Genomic DNA, 13,614 nt, shown 5'->3' with positions numbered 1-13,614 from the left:
AGAAAAAAACCTACAACCAAGATTACTCTACCCAGCAAGGATCTCATTCAGATTTGAAGGAGAAATTAAATGCTTTACAGACAACAAAAGCTAAGAGAATTCAGCAGCACCAAACCAGCTTTACAACAAATGCTAAAGGAAGTTCTCTAGGCAAGAAACACAAGAGAAGGAAAAGATCTACAATAAAAAACAACCCAAAACAATTAACAAAATGGTAACAGGAATATACATATCGATAATTACCTTAAATGTAAATGGATTAAATGCTCTAAGCAAAAGACATACATTGGCTGAATGAATACAAAAACAAGACCCGTATATATGCTGTCTACAAGAGACCCACTTCAGACCTAGGGACACATACAGACTGAAAGTGAGGGGATGGAAAAAGATACTCCATGCAAATGGAAATCAAAAGAAAGCTGGAGGAGCAATTCTCATATCAGACAAAATAGACTTTAAAACAAAAACTATTACAAGAGACAAAGAAGGACACTACATAATGATCAAGGGATCAATCCAAGAAGAAGATATAACAATTGTAAATATTTACACACCCAACATAGGAGCACCTCACTACATAAGTCAAATACTAACAGCCATAAAAGGGGAAATCAACAGTAACCCAACTGTAGTAGGGGACAGTAACACCCCACTTTCACCAATGGACAGATCATCCAAAATGAAAATAAATAAGGAAACACAAGCTTTAAATGATACATTAAACAAATGGACTTAATTGATATTTACAGGACATCCCATCAAAAAACAACAGAATACACATTCTTCTCAAGTGCTCATGGAACATTCTCCAGGATAGATCATATCTTGGGTCACAAATCAAGCCTTGGTAAATTTAAGAAATTTAAAATCGTATCAAGTATCTTTTCCGACCACAACACTATGAGACTAGATATCAATTACAGGAAAAAATCTGTAAGAAATACAAACACATGGAGGTTAAACAATACACTACTAAATAACCAGGAGATCACTGAAGAAATCAAAGAGGAAATCGAAAAGTACGTAGAAACAAATGACAATGAAAAGACGATGAACCAAAACCTATGGGATGCAGCAAAAGCAGTTCTAGGAGGGAAGCTTATAGCAATACAATCCTACCTCAAGAAAGAACATTTCAAATACACAACCTAACCTTACACATAAAGCAATTAGAGAAAGAAGAAATAAAAAACCCCACACTTAGCAGAAGGAAATGAATCATAAAGATCAGATCAGAAATAAATGAAAAAAATTAAGGAAATGATAGCAAAGATCAATAAAACCAAAAGCTGGTTCTTTGAGAAGATAAACAAAATTGATAAACCATTAGCCAGACTCATCGAGAAAAAAAGGGAGAAGACTCAAATCAATACAATTAGAAATGAAAAAGGAGAAGTTACAAGAGACAACACAGGAATACAAAGGATCGTAAGAGACTACTACAAGCAACTCTATGCCAATAAAATGGACAACCTGGAAGAAATGGACAAATTCTTAGAAATGCACAACGTTCCGAGACTGAATCAGGAAGAAATAGAAAATATGAACAGTCCAATCACAAGCACTGAAATTGAAACTGTGATTTAAAATCTTCCAAAAAACAAAAACCCAGGACCAGATGGCTTCACAGGCAAATTCTATCAAACATTTAGAGAAGAGCTAACACCTATCCTTCACAGACTCTTCGAAAATATAGCAGTGGGAGGAACACCCCCACACTCATTCTACGAGGCCACCATCACTCTGATACCAGAACCAGACAAAGATGTCACAAAGAAGGAAAACTACAGGCCAATATCACTGATGAACATAGACGCAAAAATCCTCAACAAAATCCTAGCAAACAGAATCCAACAGTACATTAAAAGGATTACGTATTATGACCAAGTGGGGTTTATCCCAGGAATGCAAGGATTCTTCAGTATATGCAAATCAATCAATGTGATACACCATATTAAAAAACTGAAGGAGAAAACGCATATGATCATCTCAAGAGATGCAGAGAAAGCTTTTGAAAAAGTTCAACACCCATTTATGATAAAACCCCCCAGAAAGTAGGCACAGAGGGAACCTTCCTCAACATAATAGAGACCGTATATGACAAATCCACAGCCAACATCATCCTCAATGGTGAAAAACTGAAACCATTTCCACTAAGATCAGCAACAAGAAAAGGTTGCCCACTCACACCACTATCATTCAACATAGCTTTGGAAGTTTTAGGCACAGCAATCAGAGAAGGAAAAGAAATAATAGGAATCCAAACTGGAAAAGAAAAAGTAAAGCTGTCACTGTTTGCAGATGACATGATACTATACATATAGGATCCTAAAGATGCTACCAGAAAACTACTAGAGCTAATCAATGAATTTGGTTATGTAGAAGGATACAAAATGAATGCACAGAAATCTCTTTCATTCTTATACATTAATGATGAAAAATCTGAAAGAGAAATTAAGGAAACACTCCCATTTACCATTGCCACAAAAAGAATAAAATATCTAGAAATAAACCTACCTAGGAGACAAAAGACCTGTATGCAGAAAATTATAAGACACTGATGAAAGAAATTAAAGATGATACAAATAGATGGAGAGATATACCATGTTCTTGGATTGGAAAAATCAACATTGTGAAAATGGCTCTACTACCCAAAGCAATCTACGGATTCAATGCAATCCCTATCAAACTACCACTGGCATTTTTCACAGAACTAGAACAAAACATTTCACAATTTGTATGGAAACACAAAAGATCCCGAATAACCAAAGCAGTATTGAGAAAGAAACACAGAGCTGGAGGAATCAGGCTCCCTGACTTCAGACTATACTACAAAGCTACAGTATTCAAGACAGTATTTTACTGGCACAAAACCAGTAATATAGATCAATGGAAGAGGATAGAAATCCCAGAGATAAACCCACGCACATATGGTCAACTTATCTTCAATAAAGGAGGTAAGAATATACAGTGGAGAAAAGACAGCCTCTGCAATAAGTGGTGCTGGGAAAACTGTACAGCTACATGCAAAAGAATGAAATTCAAACACTCTCTAACACCATACACAAAAATACACTCAAAATGGATTAAAGACCTAAATGTAAGGCCAGACATCATCAAACCCTTAGAGGAAAACATAGGCAGAACACTCTATGACATAAATCACAGCAAGATCCCTTTTGACTCACCTCCTAGACAAATGGAAATAAAAACAAAAATAAACAAATGGGACCTAATGAAACTTAAAAGCTTTTGCACAGCAAAGGAAACCATGAACAAGACAAAAAGACAACCCTCAGAATGGGAGAAAATATTTTCAAATGAAGCAACTGACAAACGATTAATCTCCAAAGTATACAAGCAGCTCATGCAGCTCAATATCAAAAAAAAACAAACAACCCAATCCAAAAATGGGCAGAAGACCTAAATAGACGTTTCTCCAAAGAAGATATACCGATTGCCAACAAACACATGAAAGGATGCTCAACATCACTAATCATTAGAGAAATGCAAATCAAAACTACAATGAGATATCATCTCACACCAGTCAGAATGGCCATCATCAAAATATCTACAAACAATAAGTGCTGGAGAGGGTGTGGTGCAAAGGGAACCCTCTTGCACTGTTAGTGGGAATGTAAATTGATACAGCCCCTATGGAGAACAGTATGGAGGTTCCTTAAAAAACTAAAAATAGAATACCATACGACCCAGCAATCCCACTACTGGGCATATACCCTGAGAAAACCATAATTCAAACAGAGTCATGTACCAAAATGTTCATTAGAGCTCTATTTACAATAGCCAGGAGATGGAAGCAACCTAATGTCCATCATCAGATGAATGCATAAAGAAGATGTGGCACATATATACAATAGAATATTACTCAGCCATAAAAAGAAACAAAATTGAGTAATTTGTAGTGAGGTGGATGGACCTAGAGTCTGTCATACAGAGTGAAGTAAGTCAGATAAGTCAGAAAGAGAAAAACAAATACCGTATGCTAACATATATATATGGAATCTAAAAAAAAAAAAAAAAGGAAAAGGAAATGGTCAGAAGAACCTAGGGGCAAGATGGGAACAAAGATGCAGACCTACTAGAGACTGGACTTGAGGATACGGGGAGGGGGAAGGGTAAGCTGGGACCAAGTGAGAGAGTGTCATGGACATACATGCACTACCAAACATAAAATAGATCGCTAGTGGGAAGCAGCGACATAGCACAGGGAGATCAGGTCATTGCTTTGTGACCACCTAGAGGGGTGGAATAGGGAGGGTGGGAGGGAGGGAGATGCAAGAGGGAAGAGATATGGGGACATATGTATATGTATAACTGATTCCCTTTGTTATAAGGCAGAAACTGACACACCATTGTAAAGCAATTATACTCTAATAGATGTTATAAAAATATTTTCTCCCAAAAGGATACAAACCAATAAGAAGGAAAATGTACATCTACACAAAAGCCACACCCTCATCATTACTTTAAACTGGAGAAGGCCAAAAATTCAAAAGAATTGTAAGTAGAAAAAGAACAATCATGAATCCTGGCATAAGATTTGTCACACTCCCATTGCTAGGCTTTGTGGAAAACAAAAGACAGGCCAAGAAAAGCTGCCAAGAGAGAGGAAAGAAGATGGAAAAGGGCTGAAAGCTGATCTAAAACTACAGCAGAAGGACTAAGCCCAGAATAAATCTAAAAATACCAAAAAGGTGTCCTAGAATATGAGAGCCCGGACTACAGGGAAGGCACTCCAAAATCGGAGCTTATGAAGGGACAGGGATGATTTAAAGTGCAGTCTTTGAAAGATATAACTCTTAGGGAAGAATAAAGGCAAAGAGTTAAAGAGAAGCATCCGTTGGTGCTTGGGTAATGACGGAGAAAATAAACAAAAGGGGAAAATTAAGGATCTTGCGAGACATAAGAGAACCGCAAAATCAGAGCACTCAGGACTTCTCCCTTCATCACCAAAACAAACAAACAAAATAAAAAGGATATGGACTTTGCCATACTAACAAAAAAAATCACATTATTAAATTAGGAATCTTGTTGAAAAAACCAATATCATACAGATGAACAGAATGAAGGGAATTCCATACCAAACTTTGTAAAAAAAAAAAAGAGAGAGATGAGTATACAAAAGTGCATACATATTAAACAACCATGAAGGAGAAAAAGACTGGAAGTCAACACTCCAAACAAAATTCATTACACTCTAGCAAGCATTGGAGGATATGAAACCCACCTTAAATAGGATATTTAAAAAAAATCAAAAGACAGAGATTGACTAAACTGAAAGGCTGAAGCAAAGATTTTATAACCAACTGGGGTATCCTTTAAATATCACAGCCTACAGAAAAAGCTTTTCAACTTGTAGAAACTTAGGAAATTCTGCAGCCCTTCGTAAGGAAGCTACTAGAGCAGGGGTCTGCAAACTGGCCCACTGAGCCTAATCCAGCCCACTGCTTGATTTTGTAAATAACGTTTTATTCGAACAAAGCCATGATCAATCATTTATGTATTGTCTATGAATGCTTTTGCACTACAGTAGCAAAGTTGAGTAGAGAGACAGCGACACTGTGACCCAGGAACTTACAATATTTCCTATACTTCTCTTTACAGAATGTTTACCAAGTAATCTAAAAGAGGAACTGGGATTGTGATCCCACTGCGATGAGAAGGAAAACTTCACCAAAATACCCAATGGTGAGTATTTTACATACAATAGTAAAATCAAGGTGGAAGAAAGGGGAGAAGACTAATGTACAAAAGTTTTATGCTGTGAAAAAAAAAACACAGAAACTGTGCAACTAAAAATGAGAGAAGGGATAGAAGTAGAAGAAAATAGAACAAACTTTTTATCATAATGCAGTAGGAGAGTGTTAAATGATACTGGAGGAAAAAATGCATAGGCCAGCGAGTAAAGTGTTAAGAAAACAGGTGGTTCAGGATGATTTTAAGAAATCATTAAACGTGACCAATAACATGTCTTAATGATAAAAGCCAAAACTCACAATGAAGATATAACCCTTAAGAATATTTATGCACCAATAACAAACAAACATCTTTATAAAGCAAAAATGCAAGGAAACGTAGATAAAATAATAATAATAACAGGAAACAGTAACAGTAGGAGATTTAATACACCAAACTCAGTCTAAGGCTGATCAAGTCATACAGAAAAAAGAGAAAGCTAATCAATAATGTTATATAGGGAATATATTCTTGTCAAAAATGGATAATAGGGCTTCCCTGGTGGTGCAGTGGTTGAGAATCTGCCTGCTAATGCAGGGGACACGGGTTCGAGCCCTGGTCTGGGAAGATCCCACATGCCGCGGAGCAACTGTGCCCATGAGCCACAACTACTGAGCCTGTGCGCCTGGAGCCTGTGCTCCGCAACAAGAGAGGCCCGCGCACCGCGATGAAGAGTGGCCCCCGCTTGCCACAACTAGAGAAAGCCCTCGCACAGAAACGAAGACCCAACACAGCCAAAAAAATAAATAAATAAATAAATAAACAAATGTGGGGTTTAAAACAAAAAAAAGAAAATAATTTACAATTAATACAATCATAAATAGCATGTAGGTCAAATAATAAAGCATAATTAAAATTAGTAAAATATTTTTTTAAATGGATCATAATTATCTCACAGAGATTAGATAATTAATTTCTATAAAGTAGAAATAGTACAAACAATCCTCTCTAACCCCAATGCAATAAAATTTAGTAACAAAAATTGAAAACAGAAAGGTCTTTCCACCTGAAAAAAATTTTTACAGCTTCTCTTAAAAACTGTTGAATATAAGAAGAGATGGAAACTGAAGTTGTAAAGAAATTTTTTAAAAGATTGACTGAAAAACTACATATTGGCATCTATGGGATACATTTAGAGCAGTGATCTGAGGCAAATTCACACAGTAGGCACTTTTATGAGTAAAAATGGAAGAATGAAGATAAATTAATTAAAGTATGGCCTCAAAAAATGAAGAAAAACAACTAGGAAAAAAAGAACAACTAAAGAAAGCAAAACATAAAAGCAGAAATGAATATGATACAAAATAGAAAAACGAAATCTTGTTTTTCAAAACAGGCAAACCCCTAGCTGGCTTGATGAAGGAAGAAAGGGAGAGATCACACATAGACAAAATAATAAAAGACAAGGGAGAAATAATCATTGAAACAGAAAAAAGAGGAGATTACTTTGCCAACCTCTATGCAAATAAACTTGAAAATCTATATGAAATAGGTAACTTCCTAGATAAATACAAATTACCAAAATTCTGATTCTAGTGTTAGAAAGCTTAAATTAGGCAATTTTCATAGAAGAAATAAAGTTATTACAGCAATACCCCCAAGAAGCACCTTGCTCAGATGGTTTTACAGGTGAATCCTAGTAAACCATCAAAGATCAAATAGTACCAAAGCTCTATGAGTTATGTAAGAACATTAGAAAGGAAGGAAACTTCCCTAACTTCTTATATGAAGCCAGTAGGATGCTAACAGGTAAAAGGTAGATACCAAAATACTAAATAGAATATTAGCAAACATCCAACAATACATTTAGAAACTAATATACTGTGATCAAGTGCAATTTATTCCATTAATACAAGGCTGGCTCTATATTAGGAATTCCATTGATATCATTCACCATCGTCATATAATTAAGGACAAATATCATATGATTAAAACCACAGATGCCAAACAAATCTTTGGGAAACTTCAACACCCATTCATGTTAAGAAAAGAAAAACCTCAAGAAGTGGGAAAGAGGGATGCATTCTTAACATGATAAAAGATATATAATTAATTCCTCATGCAAGTATTTTATTTAGTGGGGGACTACCAGAGGTTTTCCAATAAGCTCAGGAATAAGAAAAGTATGCCCATTATATCATTCCTGTTCAGTCTTCAACTACAAGCATTAGTCAGTTGACTAGAGAAATCAATTAGATTTCTGAGAATGAATAACAAGAAGTAAAGCCACCTCTGTGTGCAGATGATATTACCGTACACCTGAAAAGCCCTATAGAAACAATGACAGATTGAGTAAAACAATAAGAGAAATCATCAAGGTAGTAGGATATAGAGCGACATACAAAAGTCAATGGTCTTTGTGTACACACACACACACAGCTGGAGGACACTTTAGTAGAGAAAATTCCATATACAATAGCAAAAACAAAGCTTAAATGCATAGAAATAAACTTAATGAGAGCAGCTATGCAAGGACAATTTTTAGACACTCCTGAACGACATAGAAGGAAACTTGAATAAGTACAAAGACATTGGTCAATGTTCTTGGATAGAATAACACAACATTAAGAAGATGTCAGTTCTCCCTAAACTAATGTATAAATTTAATATAATCTCAAAAATACCAGCAAATGTTTCTATGGAGTTAGATCAATGGATAATAAAATTAATATATTTTTTAAAAATCATGCAAGAATAGCCAGGACATAAGTGAAAAAGAAAACCTGTAAATGGGGAGTAATGATACCAGACATTAAAGCATGCTATAAAGCCTCGGTAATTATAACGCTGTGGTACTGGTACATGAGTAGACAAATAGTCCAGTGAAACAGAATAGAAAACCCAGAAAAACAAGAATAATATATGGAAATTTCAGTATATGATGAAAGGGCATTTAAAATCACTGAGGCAAAGATGGACGTTCAATAAATGATGCTGGAACAACTGAGACATTTGGGAAAAGAATCAGTGTAGATCCATATCACACACCATACACAGAAATAAACTGTAAACGGGTTAGGAATCTAAACAAATGAAACCATAACAAAATCTTTAAGAAAATATGGCAGGACTCTGCTTTAACCTCAGCGTAGGGAAAGGCTTTCTAACTGTGACTCAAATTTCCAGAGGCAATGAAAGAAAACAATGATCTATGTGCCTACGAAGGATTTTTTTAATGTACGGCAAACACATCATAACTAAGTCAAAAGGCAATTGACAAACTGACATAAAGTATTTGCACATGCCTCACGGACAAATGAATAATAGTCCAAGTATATACAGAACTCTGAAGTATTGAAGGACAAAAGGCTAATATTTCTACAGAAAAATGGGAAAAGATATGAACAGATAATTCACAAAAAATATATAAAACAGTCCTCAAAATATAGAGTCACACTTTCTCATAATTAGACAAGTGCATACTAAGACAATGCCGAGATATCATTTCTCACCTACCACATCAACAAAGGTCACAAAAGTAAGGCAACATGTTCTGTTAGTGAGTCTGTGGGGAAACAGTCACAGTAGCTAGTGGGAGTGAAAACCAGTACAACCCTTCTGGAGAGAAATTTGGAAATACCTAACAGAAATACACATGCACTTAACTTTTGGCCCAACAATACTACTGCTGGGAATAAAACTTGAAGATCCATTTCCGCCAACACAAAAATACTTATGCCTAAGGTTATTCACTGCAGCATTGTTTGTAGTTGCAGAATGTTGAAAACAAGTTAAATGCCCCTACATATGTCAGCGGAGTCCAATGCAGCTGTATAAGAAGAGAAACAAAAACGAAAACAAAAAAACAATGAAGCCCTCTATGGCATAAAGAGTTTTTTTATGGGATGCTGTTAACTGAAAAAGGAAAAGTGCAAAGGAGCATTATAAAATGCCGTCCTTCATTTAATAAACAAGGGAATATAAGAACACATATATGTATCAGTTCATTTGTGCAGAGTAAATACAGGAAAGATTAAACCAGAAGCTAACGAGATTGGTTATCTACAGGGGGAGTGTGGGAAATAAGTGGCGAATGGGAGGGGCTTAGAAGGCATGAGGAAAGAGTGACACTTGTCTAATAGATGTTTCTGTGCAGCCCTGACTCTTTGAATCACAGTAATATTTCACATACCCCAGAATTAAATAAAAAATTAAAATCAACTAAGATGTGGGGAGGAGGCAAAGTCAAATACAAACACCAACAAATTAACCTAACTATATTACAAATGAATGTCTTAACCACAGCTGAAGAGGGGAGAAAGAAAATAGCTAAGCTAAGCAACTTAGGGAAATAGTAGTTCTTTGACTGCATCCTCTGAGGCCTAAGACATAAAGAACTGTACACAAACACAAGTTATCAAATCTGTTTCTAACAGGTGTATTGGGTAGCCTTTCTGCAAGTACTTCATGTATATATCAGGAATGAACAAGTAAGTAAATATTGAAGATAAGGAGAGCCAGGTGAGACAAAGAAGTTACAAACAAGGCTACAATGGATTAAAATAAGAAGTATCAGTATGAGCTCCTGGCTTTCAATATCCATACATATAGGTAGAGAAATTGAGAAGTATCTGTAAGCATGAGTATATACATACAATATATTTCCTTCATTTGTGGACGGAGAGGGAGGACTTAGCAGCAATGAAACCGCTATAGCAATGAACACACACTGAGATATTGGTTTCTAAATGTCATTTTCCAAGAAAAGGAAGCATGGCTCTTTGTAGAAGTGTTTTGATTTCAGGGCTGTGGTGGGGACAAAAACACAAGATGAACAGGAATACCTTACAATGCCAGCAAGGAAGTACACAAAAAAGGATCAGGTCATGCTGAAAGAACACAGACCCCACCAAAAGGAGCTTGCAGTCACCAAAGCTGGAACAATTCAAGAAACTAAATAATGATTTAATTTGATTATAAGTCACAATATAACATAGTTATTCATGATTCAATACTGATAAATAATTTGATTAGTTATTTGATTCAATAATTTGAAATAAAACAAGTTTTATCAACAATTTGAAAATTTATAAATAAATAAATGGGGGAGAAAAGACAGTTCTTCAGAATTCCAGTGAACCAATGTAGTAGGAATAAGGAAATAGAAAGTCACCATTAAGTCATAATTGTTGTAGGCAAGATCAACAGATGGATTTTAAAAGTCGTGAATAACAGTCTGAGAAGAAATAGGATATTTTCATAGTCTGAAAGTATTTCCTACACGATATTTATTACTTACAAATAGGAAAACAGTACTATTACAATGGAGCAACACAGTTTTCCCTACCTTAATCAAGTGTTGCAAATGAATATCATCATTAATACAACATATGGACATCATGTACCCCCTCACATGATGCTTGGAGCAAGGAACAGAATTGCTTTTGCAGCGCCGTGGTATAAGACCTAAAGTTAAGGCACAGTGACATGTATACCTTGACATTTGGGGGAAAACCCAGAGGGTCTCAAATGGACTAACCACAAGTACCCATTCCCCTTTTGTGCTGCCGGGAAGAAGGTCCCCTAGCCAAAGAACCAGCCTTATCATGGGAACTAGCCACAGTGCCTGCTCGCCCCTGACTATCAGGTTTCAGTTCCCTACCAGCTCACAGAAGTATTCAAACAAGCCAATCACATCCTCCCATGTGAACCAAGGGTCACCTCGTCCTCTTGCTACTACAGACTGCCCCCCACAGCCCCTGCTTGTTCACTCTCTTCCAGAGAATGTCTCCTGTGGGGCTCTATCTGGCCAGTAATGCCCTCCTCCCCAGGCTGTGAGTAAACGTTACTAATAAGCTGCCGTGGGTAGTATCTGTCCAGTGTCAGGTGTCGTGTGTTCAGCCACCCCCATAACACTAGGGTGGAAATTCCTCCATCACCAATGGGGTGAAGGGGAGGAGAATAAAACAGGTATTGTTGCCAAAAATGTATAAGTTCAATCAAATCACAAGAACACATCAGACAAACCCAAGTTGACACACATTCTATAAAATACCTGACCAGTATCTTCAAAAGCGTCAAGATTGGGAAACACCCAGAAAGCTTAAGGAACTGTCAGCCTGGAGGAGACTAAGGAGAAATGATGGCCAAATGCAATGTGGTATCCAGAATGGGATGCTGGAATAGAAAAATGAGATTACTGGGACAAATGGTGAAATTCAAATAAAGTATGTAGATTAGTTAATAGTACTGCATCAATGTTAATTTCCTAATTTTGATACGTTTTTCTATGGCTATATAAGATGTTAACATTAGGGAAATCTGGGTGAAGGCTTTCTATACTATTTGCAAAGTTTCTGTGAGCCTAAAATTATTTCAAAATGAAGAATTAAAAAAAAATTCAGGGCTTTCCTGGTGGCACAGTGGCTTAGAGTCCGCCTGCTGATGCAGGGGACACGGGTTCATGCCCCGGTCTGGGAAGATCCCACATGCCGTGGAGCAGCTAGGCCAGTGAGTCATGGCCACTGAGCCTGTGCATCCAGAGCCTGTGCTCCACAACGGGAGAGGCCACAACAGTGAGAGGCCCGCGTACCACAAAAAAAAAAAAAAAAAGAATTCAGTGGTTAAAGGAATGGTTATTGTATAAACGACACTGTTTAATAATAGTTTAACTAATTGAAATATGGTTAGGAGGATGGATATATGCTCGTGTCGCATCATACATTAAAAAGCTATTTCAAACTGCTTTAGAGAGCCTATTAAAATAAATGAAAGTGCAGTTATCTCCAAGATGTAGATGAGTATTTATCTGCTTTTCAGAAGATAAACATTTTAAGTATGAAAGCAATGAAATACCATAAATATATATATATATATAGAGAGAGAGACCAGAGAGAGACAGGGAGAGGTGGGGCAGGGAGAGAGAGACATACATTTCAATCCTTACAATTTAAAGTCTGAGATATCAAAACAAACCACAAACAAAACTGAGGTGCAAAGGAGAAATACAATTTTTTTTTTTTAAGAAGCGGAAGGCTGATTGAGGGATTTTAAAGAGAGAGCAGGAAATGATTAGCCACACAACTGAAGCGAATCTCAGCTGAGGAAAGAGGAACCCACGGAGAGTGGACAGGACAGTGGACCCAGCAATCCATTCCATTGCCTTTCTTATTAACCCCCAAACCTTGATCCTGGGTAATTTAATTTAGGTCAATAGAGGCGTAATTTACAGAAAGAATGCTGTTGTAATTTACCTGATTGGAACAAGAGTTGGAAAAAACTTCAGCTGTCCAAGACCCCAGCAGTAGGAGCAGGTTCCTCCCTCTCCAGAGCTCGCAGCGGAAAAGCCTCAGTGTTTCCGGAACTGGGCGTCTTAACGGTTCCCTCTCAAAGTTAAGCTCGCCGGAAAAGGACTTGGATTGGTGCAGCTCAGGTCACGTGACCCTCTATCACTCAATCTACTCTGTACTGGGAGGAGGGGCCAGATTCCCGACCCCACCCAGAGGGACTGAGGGGAGAGATCCTCATGCGTGAGAGGGTTCTTCTCAGGCGCCAGCGCCACCCTCTGACATCTCCTTGTCACAGTGTCTCTCCTTGTCGCCTGGGCACTGCCTGGCCAGGGTTTCTGCCAGGCCGGGTCTCAAACCTAGAGAATTGATGTCCAAATTGATAGTCTACACAACAGAGGGTGTGAACTTAAAAATGAGTGGCGGGCTTCCCTGGTGGCGCAGTGGTTGAGAGTCCGCCTGCTGATGCAGGGGACCCGGGTTCGTGCCCTGGTCCGGGAAGACCCCATGTGCCGTGGAGCGGCTGGGCGTGTGAGCCATGGCTGCTGAGCCTGCACATCCCGAGCCTGTGCTCCGCAACGGGAGAGGTCACGACAGTGAGAGGCCCGTGTAGCGCAAAAAAAAAAAA

At 37.5% G+C, this 13,614-nt stretch overlaps 1 protein-coding gene across 1 annotated transcript in view; it reads left to right on the top strand.

Moving 5' to 3' along the window:
• The first annotated feature begins 5,626 nt into the window (after window positions 1–5,626).
• Window positions 5,627–13,614, top strand: part of LOC132417944 (selenocysteine-specific elongation factor-like) — a 453,767-nt gene continuing 445,779 nt past the window's right edge. The window contains exon 1 of the mRNA XM_060001825.1: window positions 5,627–5,712. Coding sequence (XP_059857808.1) covers window positions 5,680–5,712 — 33 coding nt within the window. The 5' untranslated portion in view covers window positions 5,627–5,679. The remainder of the gene's footprint in view (window positions 5,713–13,614) is intronic.

This window comes from Delphinus delphis, chromosome X (genome assembly GCF_949987515.2).
Source record: "Delphinus delphis chromosome X, mDelDel1.2, whole genome shotgun sequence".
In the NCBI taxonomy this organism is placed as follows: domain Eukaryota; kingdom Metazoa; phylum Chordata; class Mammalia; order Artiodactyla; family Delphinidae; genus Delphinus; species Delphinus delphis.
This window is presented reverse-complemented; position numbering and strand designations above follow the sequence as displayed.